This window comes from Cnephaeus nilssonii, assembly GCF_951640355.1.
Source record: "Cnephaeus nilssonii genome assembly, chromosome: 17".
Classification (NCBI taxonomy): domain Eukaryota; kingdom Metazoa; phylum Chordata; class Mammalia; order Chiroptera; family Vespertilionidae; genus Cnephaeus; species Cnephaeus nilssonii.
The window spans coordinates 21,463,333-21,478,269 of NC_137088.1; the positions used below are offsets into that span (position 1 = coordinate 21,463,333).

The window sequence follows — 14,937 nt, forward strand, 5'->3', positions numbered from 1 at the left end:
ATAAACACAATTAGAATATTCATACTAGAACATGTTCATCTGCTTACTGATAATCTTCCTTTCTAATTAGGTTACCCCAAAGTATCACATAACCATATGTCCATTCTTTCAAATGTTTATTGAGTATCCACTAAATATCAAAACATTGGTCCTGAGAGAGTTTAAGTGAGCTGATGGAAGGATAAAATGGGGACCAGTTGCCGACACACAATTAAAATTTAACACTAAAGCTATATGAAATTCTTTATGTAGATTCACTTAACAACCCTAGAAAAGGTGTACTTTATTTCATAATCATTAACACCTCTATTATTTAAAGAAAATCTATGTTAAAATGGACAGCCAGTCAATCCTACATAATAAAAGAGTAATATGCAAATTGACTGTACCTTCGCCATGCCCACCAGCCAATCAGGAGCAAATATGCAAATTAACCCCAACCAAGATGGGCTGCTGCCACAGAGAGCAGGTGGGAGGCTTGGGTTTCCCCAGCAATAGAGAAAGCCAAGCTTTCCACACACCCTGGTGGGACCAGGCCTCCACTCAAGAATACAAAGTTTCAATTATATAAGATAAATACCAAGAAAAATGGCGGCAGCCACGGAGCTGGAGAGAGCAGGCTAGGGTTGCCCCCAGCGACCGAAGAAGCCAAGCTTTCAACCTGCCCTGGCCGGCCCAGGCCTCTGCTTAAGGCTACAAAGTTTCAATTATAGATGGTAAAAAAAATCCAAACAGAAATGGTGGCAGCCACAGAGCGAGCAGAAGGCTTGGCTTTTCTCCAGGCTACAAAGTTTCAATTGTAGAAGATAAATATATCCCAGACTAGAGGCCCAGTGCATGATTAAATCATGCACGTGTAGGCTGTCTGTCCGATGGTCGGACCAGTGTGGCCAGCAGCTCCGAAGTCCCTGGGCCCCTAGCGCCACCTCGTCAGCCGGGGCCTCCAGACGCCCGGCTCGCTGCCCCAGAGGCCCCTTCTGTGCCACAGCACAGCCATGGCTCAGCGTCTTGCCGGCCCAATCACCATCCTGGCCACCCCAAGTCCCGCCCCCTGCGCCTCCCGCTGGCCCAATCGTGGGTGTAGCGTAGTGATGGTAATTTACATATTACCCTTTTATTATGTAGGATACCAGGGCCTCTGCTTAGGTCGCCGGGGGGCATGGCCGGCCTGCAAACCACCAAAGGCCCCTCGCCCAGGCTGTCCCACGCCCCAAGGGAGCCCCCACCCTGATCCAGGACACCCTCCAGGGCAAACCAGCTGGCCCCCACCCATGCACCAGGCCTCTATCCTATCTAATAAAAGAGTAATATGCAGATTGACCATCACTCCAGCACACAAGATCAAGATAGCTGCCCCCATGTGGTCAGAGATCCTGCCCCCATGTGGACACAAGATGACCACCACAAGATGGCCAGCAGGGGAGGGCAATTGGGAGGGACCAGGCCTGCAGGGAGGGCAGTTGGGGGCAATCAAGCCTGCAGGAGGGGCCAGTTAGGGGTGACCAGATTGGCAGAGGAGGGAAGTTGGGGGCAAACAGGCTGGCAGGGGAGCAGTTAGACATCAATCAGGCTGGCAGGGCAGTGGTTAGGGGGTGATCAGGCTGGCAGGCAAAAGTGGTTAGAGGCAATCAGGAAGGCAGGCAGGTGAGCAGTTGGGAGCCAGCAGTCCTGGATTGTGAGAGGGATCCCAGATTGGAGAGGGTGCAGGCTAGGCTGGGCTGAGGGACACCCCTCCCAGACCCTGTGCACGAATTTCATGCACTGGGCCTTTAGTCTATATATATATATATATATATATGCCTAAGCGACAAGTCGACTAGTCGCTATGATGCACACTGACCACCAGGGGTTAGATGCACAACGCAGGAACTGCCCCCTAGTGGTCAGTGCGCTCCCACAGCAGGAGTGCCACTCAGCTGACCGATGGGCTGACCAAAGGGCACCAGATGCTGGGCTCAGACTTACGTTGGGTGAGTGAGCGCAGCTGCGGAGCGGCAGTGAGCCTACCAAGCTGCGGTGGTGGTAGGCGCAGTGGGGCTGGGATGAGTAGGAGCCGTGTGGCACCAGCCCCTCCCCAGCCACCTGCTGATTCGCGCACTACTACATGCCGATTTCGGCCAATCCTCCCGCAGGCCACACCGAGGGACCCCACCAGTGCACAAATCTGTGCACTGGGCCTCTAGTGATGTTTATAAAGAAGCTTAGCTTCTATCAATGTTCCCTGGACTGCCACAAGCACATGTTGGAACAAGTTGGGATATAAACAAATACCATTGCCATCACCCCAGCAGAACTTGTCATCTGCTGTGCAATCTAATTATTACCAAATTATAACAGATCACATCTCCTATTTTCTTCCTAGCTTACACGGATTTTACCCTCTAAATATCTACCATTTTCCTCTCTTGTAACTGAGTAAGAATACTAATCTGATTCATGAGTAACTCTACTTAATGCAAGTGTGGCTCTTTCAAAAATCATTTTCCAATTTTGAGACAGATGAGCATAGCTTGCCTCATTTGAACAAAGCCCCTGAACCAGTAGTTACGGCTTTAGCTCTGCTAAGATCGATACAATGCTGTTCTCTGTAGCACTGCTCCTACTGATTAGACGTTAGCCGCTTGGATTCTGAAGATCCTTGATGTGCTGGATTCATTAAATAATAAACATCTCTTAAGAGTACAGATTGTAAGGGTAGCTAGACACACTGGTCTCTACCAACCTTGGGGATAGACTACTATGGTAAGACTAACTTAATCTTAGCTTTGGCTAAGTTTGCACAAAAGTTAAACATGCTGTACTTCAAAATCTGAACGCCTAATTGTATCTTGGATCTTCTATCCTTTATTTGTTGTAATACTCCACATCAGCATTAATAAACCTTTAGAATTCTAGATGCTGGGCTGGGCAATTGATCTGAAAGCCAAGGAGCATCAAGGTTTTGGAAGAAAAGCCATCACTTTAGGGCACTTCTCTATAGATGGTAGGGTAAATGATAATAAAGTGATAAATTTCCAAGTCAGCTGTATTCATAAAGCTTCATAGGGCAAAGAATAGGCTACCATTATAAACTTTACTATAATTAATGTCAAGTTAGGTTTCTGACAGAGTGACCATTTCTCTCTTTAGCATACTTCTCCAAGGGCTTCCTGTAATTAGATATGAGTGAAATCAGGAGGCTGAAGGAAATAAACCAGAATGGTTAATTTTTACTGTGATGATAAACCAAAACAATTTTTGAAATTTCAAAAGAAGCTGTCTCCTGTCTTATATCTTACTGAATGTCACCAAAGTGAAACTGGTACTATCTGTTTTATATATGGCCAACCAGCTTACCCAATCTGTCCCTAAATTGATTAGGACTGTGAGAAAAGAAAAATCCTAGATCAAGTTAATGAAAATGAACAAGAAGCCACTCAAGACCTTATAAAATTAAAGAGTAGATGATAAATTTATTTAAAACTCTTCAACGAAATAAGTGTACTCCCTTTGAGAAGTCATCAAAGTAAAAATATGAATGTACTGTGTGATAAATTTATTTAAAACTCTTCAACGAAATAAGTGTACTCCCTTTGAGAAGTCATCAAAGTAAAAATATGAATGTACTGTGTGATTTAAGTTATAATCTGGCAAAAGAAATGGCCTTTCCATTTCTTTCAAATAAAGAAACATTCTAATTTCAGAAAAGTCATTGAAAATTCTAGTATGTAGGCTACTTTCTGACTGGAAAAATGACCTTACTAGTACTTCTAAATAAAAAATAAAAATTAAATTAAGCTCCTCTGGTAGTCTTAATACCATCAGAAAGCTTTGAAGTTCAGTCTGATTTGAGGACCTATTATTTTGTTTCCTTTTAATTTTTTTAAAAAAATATATTTTATTTTTTACAGAGAGGAAGGGAGAGAGAGAGAGTTAGAAACATTGATGAAAGAGAAACATCAATCAGCTTCTCCTGCACGCCCCCCCCCACTTGGGATGTGCCCGCAACCAAAGTACATGCCCCTTGACCGGAATCGAACCCGAGACCCCTCAGTCCGCAGGCCGATGCTCTATTCACTGAGCCAAACCGGTTTCGGCTGTTTCCTTTTAACTTTTGAGATGTGGTTCAGGGTGTCATCATTCCCATTTATAAAAAGAGCATATTGCCACACAATCCTTCACAACTGTGCTAGCATTTCCTTAATAAATATGAGCCTGAGTTTCTTGAAAATATTTTACACAGCAGTTTTTTCCTAAATGAGCCACCATTAAACTCTTTCACTTAGTTCCAGTTATTATGACAGTACTTGCAACTTTTATTGAGTTTTTTTAAAGCTCTTAAATGGTTAATTTGTATGACTTCAATATAAAAGAATATTTATTTGGGATAGGAATGCGGACACCCAGTTAATGATCACTGCTATTTAATAAAAGATGTTATGGGACAAGGAGAGTGTTGGCACATGAATAGAGTGAAGGCAGAAAATTGAGAGCCACCCAAGTAGACCCTTCCCATAGAATCTGCACCTTAAAACTAATGGAAGGAGGTTAGAGTCAATAGAAATACTTTTATTTTTGTTATAGATAGAAACTTCCTTATTACTATTCCAACTTCATTATTCCAACAACGGTGGACTAGTAATCATCATCAATTAAAAGTACCTTAAAGGAAAGGTAAGAGTGCTGCATAGGATTAAATGATCATTGAGGTCACGTAAAGCATAGATGGTGCTTTGTTTTTCCTCTTTCTCTCTGTGCCTCATGCTTTGACACTTTATTACAATATTTGCATTAAAAAAATGTGGCTCTAAGTTTATTACCTTTTATATAAAAAGTATAACCTAATAGAAAAACACACACTTTATCCTCAGTGAAATCTTTAGAAAATCTATCACCTTAAAGTTCAGGCTTTCTTCAGAAGAAACTATGCTTTAAGTATTACAACCTGATAAGTAACGATCTCTCAAATTTGACAATATTACTAACAGAGTAAGGAATGTTTGGTCAAAAGGATCTAAAATAATTATAGAATTAAAAAAAAAAAAGAAAATCAAAGAATTTTTAAAAAAAGAAGAGTCAAACTAGCCCTAGCTCAGTTGGGTGGGCATTGATAATCCTGTGTACCCAAAAGGATGCCAGTTTGATTCCTGGCCAGGGCACATGCCCAGGTTGCAGACTTGATCTCTGGCAGGGAGCATGCAGGAGGCAGCTGACTGATGTTATACTCTCACATAGATGTTTTTTTTTTTTTAAATATATTTTATTGATTTTTTACAGAGAGGAAGAGAGAGGGATAGAGAGTTAGAAACATCGATGAGAGAGAAACATCGATCAGCTGCCTCTTGCACACCCCCTACTGGGGATGTGCCCGCAACCAAGGTACATGCCCTTGACCGGAATCGAACCCGGGACCCTTGAGTCCGCAGGCAGACGCTCTATCCACTGAGCCAAACCGGTTTCGGCCTCACATAGATGTTTTGATGTTTGTTTTTTCACTCCCTTCCTCTCTCTCTAAAAACCAATAAAAAGCATAAAATATTTTAAAAATCAGAATATTTTTAAAATAAAAAATAAATAAGTCAAACTAAAAACATCCCAGTATAATTTATTTTGCCTATATTTGTAGTTCGAAAAAAAGTTAATCTTACCTATTGCCATGAATATTTCATTTACATTCATTGATGTTTTAGCTGATGTCTCCATGAATAATAAACTGTTGTCATCTGCATAGGACTGTGCTTCCTGTTTATAGAACACAAATAAGAGGCTTCCTTATTACTACTCCAACTTAATTACCTACAACCAATAATTACCAGGTAAAAGTAAAACAAAGATAAGGGCATTGTATAATTTTCTTTTTGCCTTAACTTGCACTATCCCAGCCTGATTAATCTGGTTTCACATTAAATCTGCTTTTCAGCCCTGGCCAGTGGGGCTCAGTTGGAAACAATGAAAGGCTTTGGGTTCGATTCCGTCGAGGAACATACATAGGCTTCAAGTTTGATCCCTGTTGGTGCACCTACAGGAAGGCAACTGATCGATGTTTCTCTCTCACATAGATGTTTCTCTTACCCCTCATCCCCTCCTCTCTAAAATCAATGTGTGTGTCCTCAGGTGACAATTAAGTAAATAAAAATAAAGTCCTTTAAATCTACTTTCTAGAGGGGGGAAATTTTATCCTATTCTAAATATAAAACTTTCTTTGATCTCAATGGCAAATTTTTTTTTTAATAGCAAAGGTGGAAATTTATTGAAGAACAAGTAGACTCTCATGTGTGGAGGGGGAAAGAGTCCCCTCAATGGCAAATTTTACTTATGCTCATTATTTGCAATAAAGTCAATGGGAAACCAAATGTATAATACTGCCTTCAACCACTAAATGGCACTCTGATATTTAATTCTAAATGGGTTCTGTAAGCAACATTTTAAATTTGAATATATTATGAACCATTCCTTTGAAAATTGTTACTATTCTACATTTTTGTCATGTTTTACAGTTTACATGTATTATTGCCTTTGATCCTCACAGCTGTTGTGAAGAGCAACCAATTATCTTTCTCGTTTGACAAAGAAAAAAATAAGGTTCCTTTGAACTTAATGTGATAGAATCACTTTTGACTATGATTTACATGCTCTATCTACCACTCTATGCTGGGGAGGTAACTCTTAGAGTAATAGATGATACCATACCTGACATGGTTGTCACCAGAACCAAATGAACTCTGTATGCTCAGCTTCACACCTACTGATGTAAGAACCATTACTTCCCTTTCTCCATATCTAGCCATCACCGAAAAATAAAAATTCCCTTCGCTGATAATGTACATATAATGGCCACAATCAACTTCTCTGGTAGAGAAGGTGACAAACAAGAGAACAGAAGTTTTAAAATCTCTACTTAAAGACATTTGCTTTATTTTAAAAGATTATACTTTATTTTACAGCAGGGACCATTCCTAAATAGCTGTATTTGATAACATACAAACTGGATTTTTTGAGCCTTTTTTTTTTTTTTTAAGGCCCCTTTAAGAACAACCACATGAGTGTAGGTTATGTGTACCACAAGTGTGTGGGTATATCTGGGTATGCATATGTGTGTTGATATATATATATATATATATATATATATATATATATATACACACATACATACACACACACACACACACACACACATACACACACTAATAAAAGAGAAACATGCAAATTGACCATCCCTCCGCTATGCTCACCAGCCAATCAGGCGTGATTATGCAAATTAACAACAAAGATGGTAGTGGCCATGGAGCTGGTGCAAGCAGGAGACTTGGGCTGCCCCTGGCGACGGAGAAAGCCAAGCTTCCCACCCACCCTGGCCTCCGCTCAAGGAGTGGCTGGGAGCCTGGGTCACTAGGGTGCGTGGCCAGCCTGAAAAGGGCCCTCAGCCCCTTACCCAGGCTGGCCACACCCCCTATGGGATGAGGGTCCCCACTCGGGGGCTTGGCCAGCCTGAAAATGGCCCTCAGCCCCTCACCCAGGCTGGCCAGGCACCCCAGCAGGACCCCCCACCCTGCAAACAGCCATCAACACCTCACCCAGGCTGCCCTACGCCCCAAGGGAACCTCCACCCTGATCCGGGACACCCTTCAGGGCAAACCAGCCAGCTCCCACCCATGCACCAGGCCTCTATCTATACTAATAAAAGGGTAATATGCTAATTTGACTGGGAGACCTTCCAGATGTTCTTCTAGACAAAGCCATGGTGGCGGGGCCAAGGTAGAGGTGGTTAGAGGCCAAGAGGGGAGGGCAGTTGTGGGTGATCAGGCCATTGGGGGGGGGGGACCATTGGGGGTGATCAGGCCGGTGGGGGAAGGGGGGAAATTAGGGGTGAGCAGACCAGCAGGGGGGCCAGTTGGGGGCAAGCAGGCCATCAGTGGGGGTCAGTTTGGGGTGATCAGGACAGCAGGGGTGAGGGCAGTATGGGGTAAGCAGGCCAGGAGGGAGGGAAGGTGGGGGCGAGCAGGCCAGCAGGGGGGGAAGTTGGGAGCGAGCAGGCCGGCAGGCCAGGTGAGTGGTTAGAAGCCAGCAGTCCTAGATTGTGAGAGGGATCCCAGATTGGAGAGGGTGCAGGCCGGGCTGAGGGACACCCTCCTCCCACCCTCTGTGCACGAATTTTGTGCACTAGTTATTAAATAAACAGGAAAAGGTTAGGAAGGGTAGGATGCAATCAGCTTTTACTTATTTCTGCAATATTTGCAAACAATTACTTTGTAATTATTTAGGTCAACAAAATCTGAATCTATCTATATGTATTACAATTATGTAAACACATTAAAAAATTCAGGTTTATCATGAGAAGCATTGTATTACATATAGTATATCACGTGTTTAATAAATTTTATTTGCTATTATTTGCATGGTTTTAAAATTATAACTATAATTCAAGTATGAATACAGAAGAATAATTTACAACAAATATGTCTTCAAATATAAGTTAAATGCAACATACCTGGAAATCAACAGCTCTTTTATTTGCAAGGTCAGCCTTGTTTCCTGATAAAGCTATTACAATGTTAGGACTGGCTTGCCTCTGAAGTTCTTTAACCCAATTTTTGGCTCTGGCAAAGGATTCCTGGGGAAACAAACAAACAAAAAAACCCCAGCTACTTTCAGGCACAGGATCAAATAATGACTAGGGAGAGTCTTTGTGAGACAAAGCTTTAAAGGCTGTTCAAAGTGACACTGGGAAAGAAATTCTTAGGCCCCTTGAATTATTTAAGATACTTTCATCTTATTTTTTTTTTTAAATCAACTTTTCTAATTCAAAAGGTTTAGGCAGAAATGTCATGCTTAGCTATAAAAAAAGGCTTTAAAAAGATCTTTTCTCTAATCAAAATTCTGAATATCAGAAATGGACATTCAAACTAGTTCCATTATATTATGCATTTCTACTTACCTCATTTGTGATATCATACACAACTATGGCTGCTTGTGCTCCTCTGTAGTACATTGGTGCTAGGCTATGGTATCGCTCTTGACCAGCTGTATCCCATATTTCAAACTTTACTGTTGTGTCATCAAGACACACAGTTTGGGTTAGAAAAGCAGCTGAAAGAAGAAAATGTCTGCAGTAAGTTAATCATTTCCCCCCCTAAAATTTCCATAATACAGAAAACACATGAAAACCTGATATATTATTGCATACCCAATTAACAGTGGCTTTAAATATTTGTAAAATATGTGCTTCATAGTTAAATATATGTGCTTACATGTAAGAACTTTATAAATAAAATCAGTTTGAAAGTCTCTTCTACATTAAGTTTACTGTAATAAATAAGCTTAATACATTTCTTAAAGTGTCTTACAAACTGTATCTTTAATACTGTAAAACATGTTGACCAATGTCACCCCAATAAATTTAATAAAAAACTAAAACACAGTTCAAGAAATAGATTTATTAATATTCTTGAAAAATGGGAGGGGGAAATCAGCATAGCTATAACTATCATCTATATTGCCAAACTATAGCCCCCTGGCTCCATTCTCCTTGTTATTAATGGCATACTGTAGGGATTTACCCAGTTCATTACCACTAAATTAATATTTTTGTTATATTATTCCTTTAAAACATTGACAACTTGATTTTTATAATCATTAGCTCAACCTAAACTTAATTTGCTAAATATAGTTTCAATATTAACTCCTAGCTCTTTCATTACTTGCCATTAACATTTTTTTGCATTTGCACCTTTTCATCTCTTCCCTTAGATTTTAATTTTAACAATAAAGTATCATTTAAAATGATACTAGAGGCCCGGTGCACAAAATTTGTGCATGGGGGGGGGGTTTGTCCCTCATCCCGGCTTGCACCCTCTCCAACCTGGGACCCCTTGGGGGATGTCCGACTGCCAATTTAGGCCCCACAGGATGGGACCTAAACCGGAAGTTGGACATCCCTCTCACAATCTGGGACTGCTGGCTCCTAACCACCTGCCTGCCTACCAGCTTGATCGCTGCCTAACTGTTCACCTGCCAGCCTCATGGCCCCCACCATCATGGCTTTGTCTGGAAAGAAGTCGGACGGTAGGAAGATGTCCAGTCTCCTGGCCTAATTAGCATATTACCCTTTTATTAGTATAAATTTTTGTTTTTGAAATTAAGAGGTTGCTGTCAAATCTACAAAGTACCACTTATTTTCTGAATTGCTTCATGAGGACAGTATAAAGTAAAATATCACAAGTATACTTCTCTTGGCTCTATGAATTACCATCAGTAAAGGCACCACAATGGACACTTATGAAAAAAATTCTGATTTATAAAAGGTAGGTTATAATCAAGTGGATTAACTTTAAGATAATGTAAGAGTAAATGTCTAACCATAGCTAACTGCATTAAGATATTTATGAACAAGATCTACACACACACACACACACACACACACACACACACACACACAGCATGCTGGCCAATAACCATATCTATAGTTCCATCCCTTCATTAACTTTGGTAGTTAAATTCCTGCTGCTCTATCATTCATCTTATTAGTTCCTCACTTTTTTTTTTTTAAAATATATCTTTATTGATTTCAGAGAGGAAGGGAGAGGGAAAGAGATAGAAACATCAATGATGAGAGAAAATCACTGATTGGCTGCCTCCTGCACATCCCCTAACGGGGATCAAGCCCGCAACCCAGGCATGTGCCCTTGACCGGAATCGAACCTGGGACCCTTCAGTCCGCAGGCTGATGCTCTATCCACTGAGCCAAACCAGCTAGGGCTAGTTCCTCACTTTTCAAAAAAAATATTTTTATTGATTTCAGAAAGGAAGGGAGAGGGAGAGATCAAAACATCAATGATGAGAATTACTGATCCGCTGCCTCCTGCACGGTCCTAACTGGGGACTGAGTCCACAACCCAAGCATGTGCCCTGAGTGGGAATCAAACCGTGACCTCCTGGTTCACAGGTTGATGTTCAACTACCGAGCCTTGCCAGCCTGGCTGCTCCTCACTTTTACTTTCAGCTCAAGGTGTGATCTTCAACTCCTCCCCAAACAGCATGGAAGAAAGTTAATAAAATTTCCTAAAACTGTTCTATCTTGCAAGAAAATTATAATCAATTTCTGTAAACTGTAGCAGTTTATCTGGTGGTGTCAATCCTTTGTAAGAGATTCACTAGTTAATATGAAAAAGCTGACTGAGCCAATTGTAATTGTAATTATATATCATGTTAGATATAACATTTATTTTTCTTGCTATTTTTATTAGGTCAATTGGTTCCTGGCTTTAGTATCAGCACCTACAATATTAATTTTGCAAACATTACAATTGGAAATGTATTTTGAGCTACATTCTAATGAATATTTCTGTGAATTCTCACAAGTGTAGCCATATTTAAAACATACTAATTAATCAAGCCTCTTTTACAACACTACAGTAACACTCATTTTCTATAATCCTGTATTTATAGTAAAGAATGCTGAGAAAATACTTTTTAAACGTTCATGAATGGCTCTCCTATAGAATCAAGAAATATTTTTAAGCACTTAAAATTTAGCCTCTAACAGTATCCCTTTTTCAATAAAAAGGAAAAACAAAGGAATGGATCACAAAATATAAGCCTTTTCTCAAGTAAAGTTTGATGAAACTTGAAGAAAAACTGTTATAATTTGCAATTCAGACTTTGTTTCCTCTTTTATGACCACAAAGTACACTGACAGTGAAAACATTCACTTATACTTTCGTAAGTCAACTCTAGACTCAGGGAAATAACTATTAGTTAAAATTGCCTTAAAGCAAATATAATCTGATTCTCAAACCGTTTAAATATATCACAAAAGGCTACCAATCTTTTTTATGAACGCATGTACAAAAACAAAATACAGGCAAAGAAACGCTAACAAATACATTAACACACACACACACACACACACACACACACACACACACACACACAGCCCATGACCAAATAGAGTTCTTTCAGAAACACAAATATTACACCAGGCTACAAAAGAAAAACTGTTGTTTTATTTAAAAACATTAAACAGGAAATAAGAGTCAACATGCATTCCTAATATACATATAGGATTTTTTTCCTTAAAATTAAGTGTCCACTCCATCCTTAAGTCTGAAATCAGCAAAGCTCTTAGGCAGTCTCTCTAAATCTAGAAACCAAACAAGGAAGAAGTCCACCATCACAATTATCATCTGGGATATCCATATAAAAGTAGTAAATTATTGGGAAGAGACAATTATTTGGAACAGACAGGATTACCATGAAAATCCAAAGGCATCAGCTAATGTAAAGTGGATAATAATGAGTTCTTTAAATTGACTAGAACAAACCTTACCATGCACTGCCAATAACCAGGTTTTCAGTATTATGCTGAAAGAAGAATGGATCCCAATCATATTAACAAAGGACAAGAACAAGCAATTCCCTAGATTACTCTTGGAAACCATACTTCATCCCACACCATTACGTAGCTCCTACTTCTGTGCTCCCAGACTTCACTGTGCAATAACAATATTACACTTTTTTATAATCTGTTTAAAAAGATATTATCTTTTTCTTTTCCTAGACTGGAAGTTCCTTGAGAAATTACTCTTATTCTTCTCCACACCCAACATCTAATATAAATCCCAATTCATACAAATGTTCAAAATGTTTGCTAAAAGAAGTTCATGTAAGTTATGTGGAATTATTTTTGGGCTCTTTAGATAACATTTAAATAGACAGTTCCCAAATGAGAAAATAGGCATTCCAAAAAGCCTCTATTCATGTTACTATATAACTAACAATCTCAAGCAAAATATCATCAAAATCTTTTTAACTTGATAATACCATACTGTTGCTCATGGTATGATGAAAGCATAATTTTGGGAGGAGAAAAAGACAGTATTAGAGGCCAAGGGAATGAGTTTTAGGATACATCTAAAACACATTAAAATAATAAAAGTGTTGTAGCGCCACAAGAACAAATATGGGAATAGGATAACTCAGTATTATTATAAACATTACATATTGCAAGACCATCATGAATGATTCCCTACAGTTCTCAAGTTTTCAAATACTACTAACTACAGCATTTAACTTCCCCATAAAATTCAGTGAAGTATAGCTGACATCTTCAAACCTTAGTGCTTATAAAAATACATTACTAGTCGATTACAAAGTTATAAAAATAAAATCTGGCACTCAAAATATAACTACATCAATACTGTAGCAACATTAACCACAAACTTACCTGAATCTGCAAAACCACTTTAATATATCCAAAACGTCTATTTTCTGGCTAAGAACCATCACTTTCTTAGACCTCTTCATTTTCTCTTCACTTCCATCACCAGCACTAGCAGTTGGTTTTCTTTTCGGGCCCACATTTCACAAAGAAACAGCTTTTATCACTTCGAGAGTTACTGTGTACGCGACGACAAGTAGAGAAAAACAAAGCTGCGTTGAGATGTGGGTGCTGGCCTGTCTAATAGGCTCCCTTTTTGAGCTACATGATCAGTTCCTATTTGCAAGCCAGGCAGCAAGCAACAGTTCAGTCTCAGCAAAACCACAAATTACTGAATCATAGACCTTGGGGTCAGCTGAGAATACCTGAAACTATAAATGTTAAATCTGCAAATACCAAAGGCCTATAATCTAAGACCTTAATAAATAGTATAAGCAAGGAGCAGACACTGCCAAACAGTAGGCAGGGGGAAGACGACCCAAATCAATAGCATACCCAAAGGCCAACAACTCAGAAATAAAGTTTAAACTAAAATGATTCTACATGAATTAAACAGAACAGACTGAGGAACCAATACCACCCCAACCCTTAACTAATTATTTATCAAATTTGACAGACTTTATTAGAACTGACCAAAACAAAACCCTATGACTATCAGGTTTAATTACATACAATTTTGAGACTAGGCTTGCAAAATTATGTATCATAGAATATCTTTAACATTCTACAATGTTAACAGATTAAATTTTAATATGAGGGAATCTCATATAAATCTTACAAAAAATTACAAAAGCATCAAAGAAATGTGTAAAAAAATTTCACAAAAGGTACATAGAAAAAAGTCAATATCAAAATCATCTTTACAGCAAAAATAGTAAATTTATCTCCTAACTTAGAAAAGGGGGTAGGGGGTGGGAGAGGGGTACAAAAACACCCATTTGCTAGTGATGCTGTATAAATGTTTTGGAAATAATTTTTTTTTTTTTTAACCAGGCAAAGCCATGAAAATGCTGGTACTTGTTAACCTACTACTATATCATGGAATTTCCAAAATATGGTATAGTGGGCAGGGGCAGGAGAGTAGGTAGAACAAACCTTTATGTTAAAGAAGTTGTAAACTACCTAAATGTATAAGTGAAAAGACACCAACGGCTTGGCAAGTATTAAGTAGCAATTACATAAAAATATGGTTATAAAGTGACCAATTTAATTGTCATAAAGTAAAATATGTAAGTTCCTAGTAAGGATAAGGTATCCTATATATTAAAGAGCTAATACGCAAATGGTAGTGAAGCCCTTACACCATAACAACCGATCAGCAGGTGGCTGCGTGTGTGGTGAGGCCAGGAGACGTGAGGCTGCGTTCCCCACCCGGCACTAGCCAGGGACCTGATGATGTTATTGTTATTTATTAATAAATTTATACATTATTTTCATATACATTTCACTAATTTTCTTTCATCTCTGACACTTCTATTATAGAGAAAGGGCAAATAGCAATATTAAAATATTTCCTCTCATTAATTCCCTTTTAATGTGCATGAATTTCGTGCACCGGGCCACTAGTATCTATATAAAAACACTAATAGAAAAGCAAAGAGGAAAAAACTAAAATAATAGCAGTCAACATAGTGGAATCATGACAATGTTCCCCCTATGTAAAACTATCAGAAGTGGTGGATTTGAGAACCTATAAAGCTAAAAATTAAAAATATAAATTGCTATACAGAGGGGAAGGACCT

At 39.2% G+C, this 14,937-nt stretch overlaps 1 protein-coding gene across 1 annotated transcript in view; it reads right to left on the reverse strand.

Annotated features, from left to right (window-relative positions):
• The window catches only part of RAB5A (RAB5A, member RAS oncogene family), a 35,426-nt gene that overhangs the window by 1,444 nt on the left and 19,045 nt on the right, over window positions 1-14,937 (reverse strand). The window contains exons 3-5 of the mRNA XM_079795349.1: window positions 8,915-9,066; window positions 8,468-8,590; window positions 5,628-5,721 (exon numbers count right to left, since the gene is read on the reverse strand). Coding sequence (XP_079651475.1) covers window positions 5,628-5,721; window positions 8,468-8,590; window positions 8,915-9,066 — 369 coding nt within the window. The remainder of the gene's footprint in view (window positions 1-5,627; window positions 5,722-8,467; window positions 8,591-8,914; window positions 9,067-14,937) is intronic.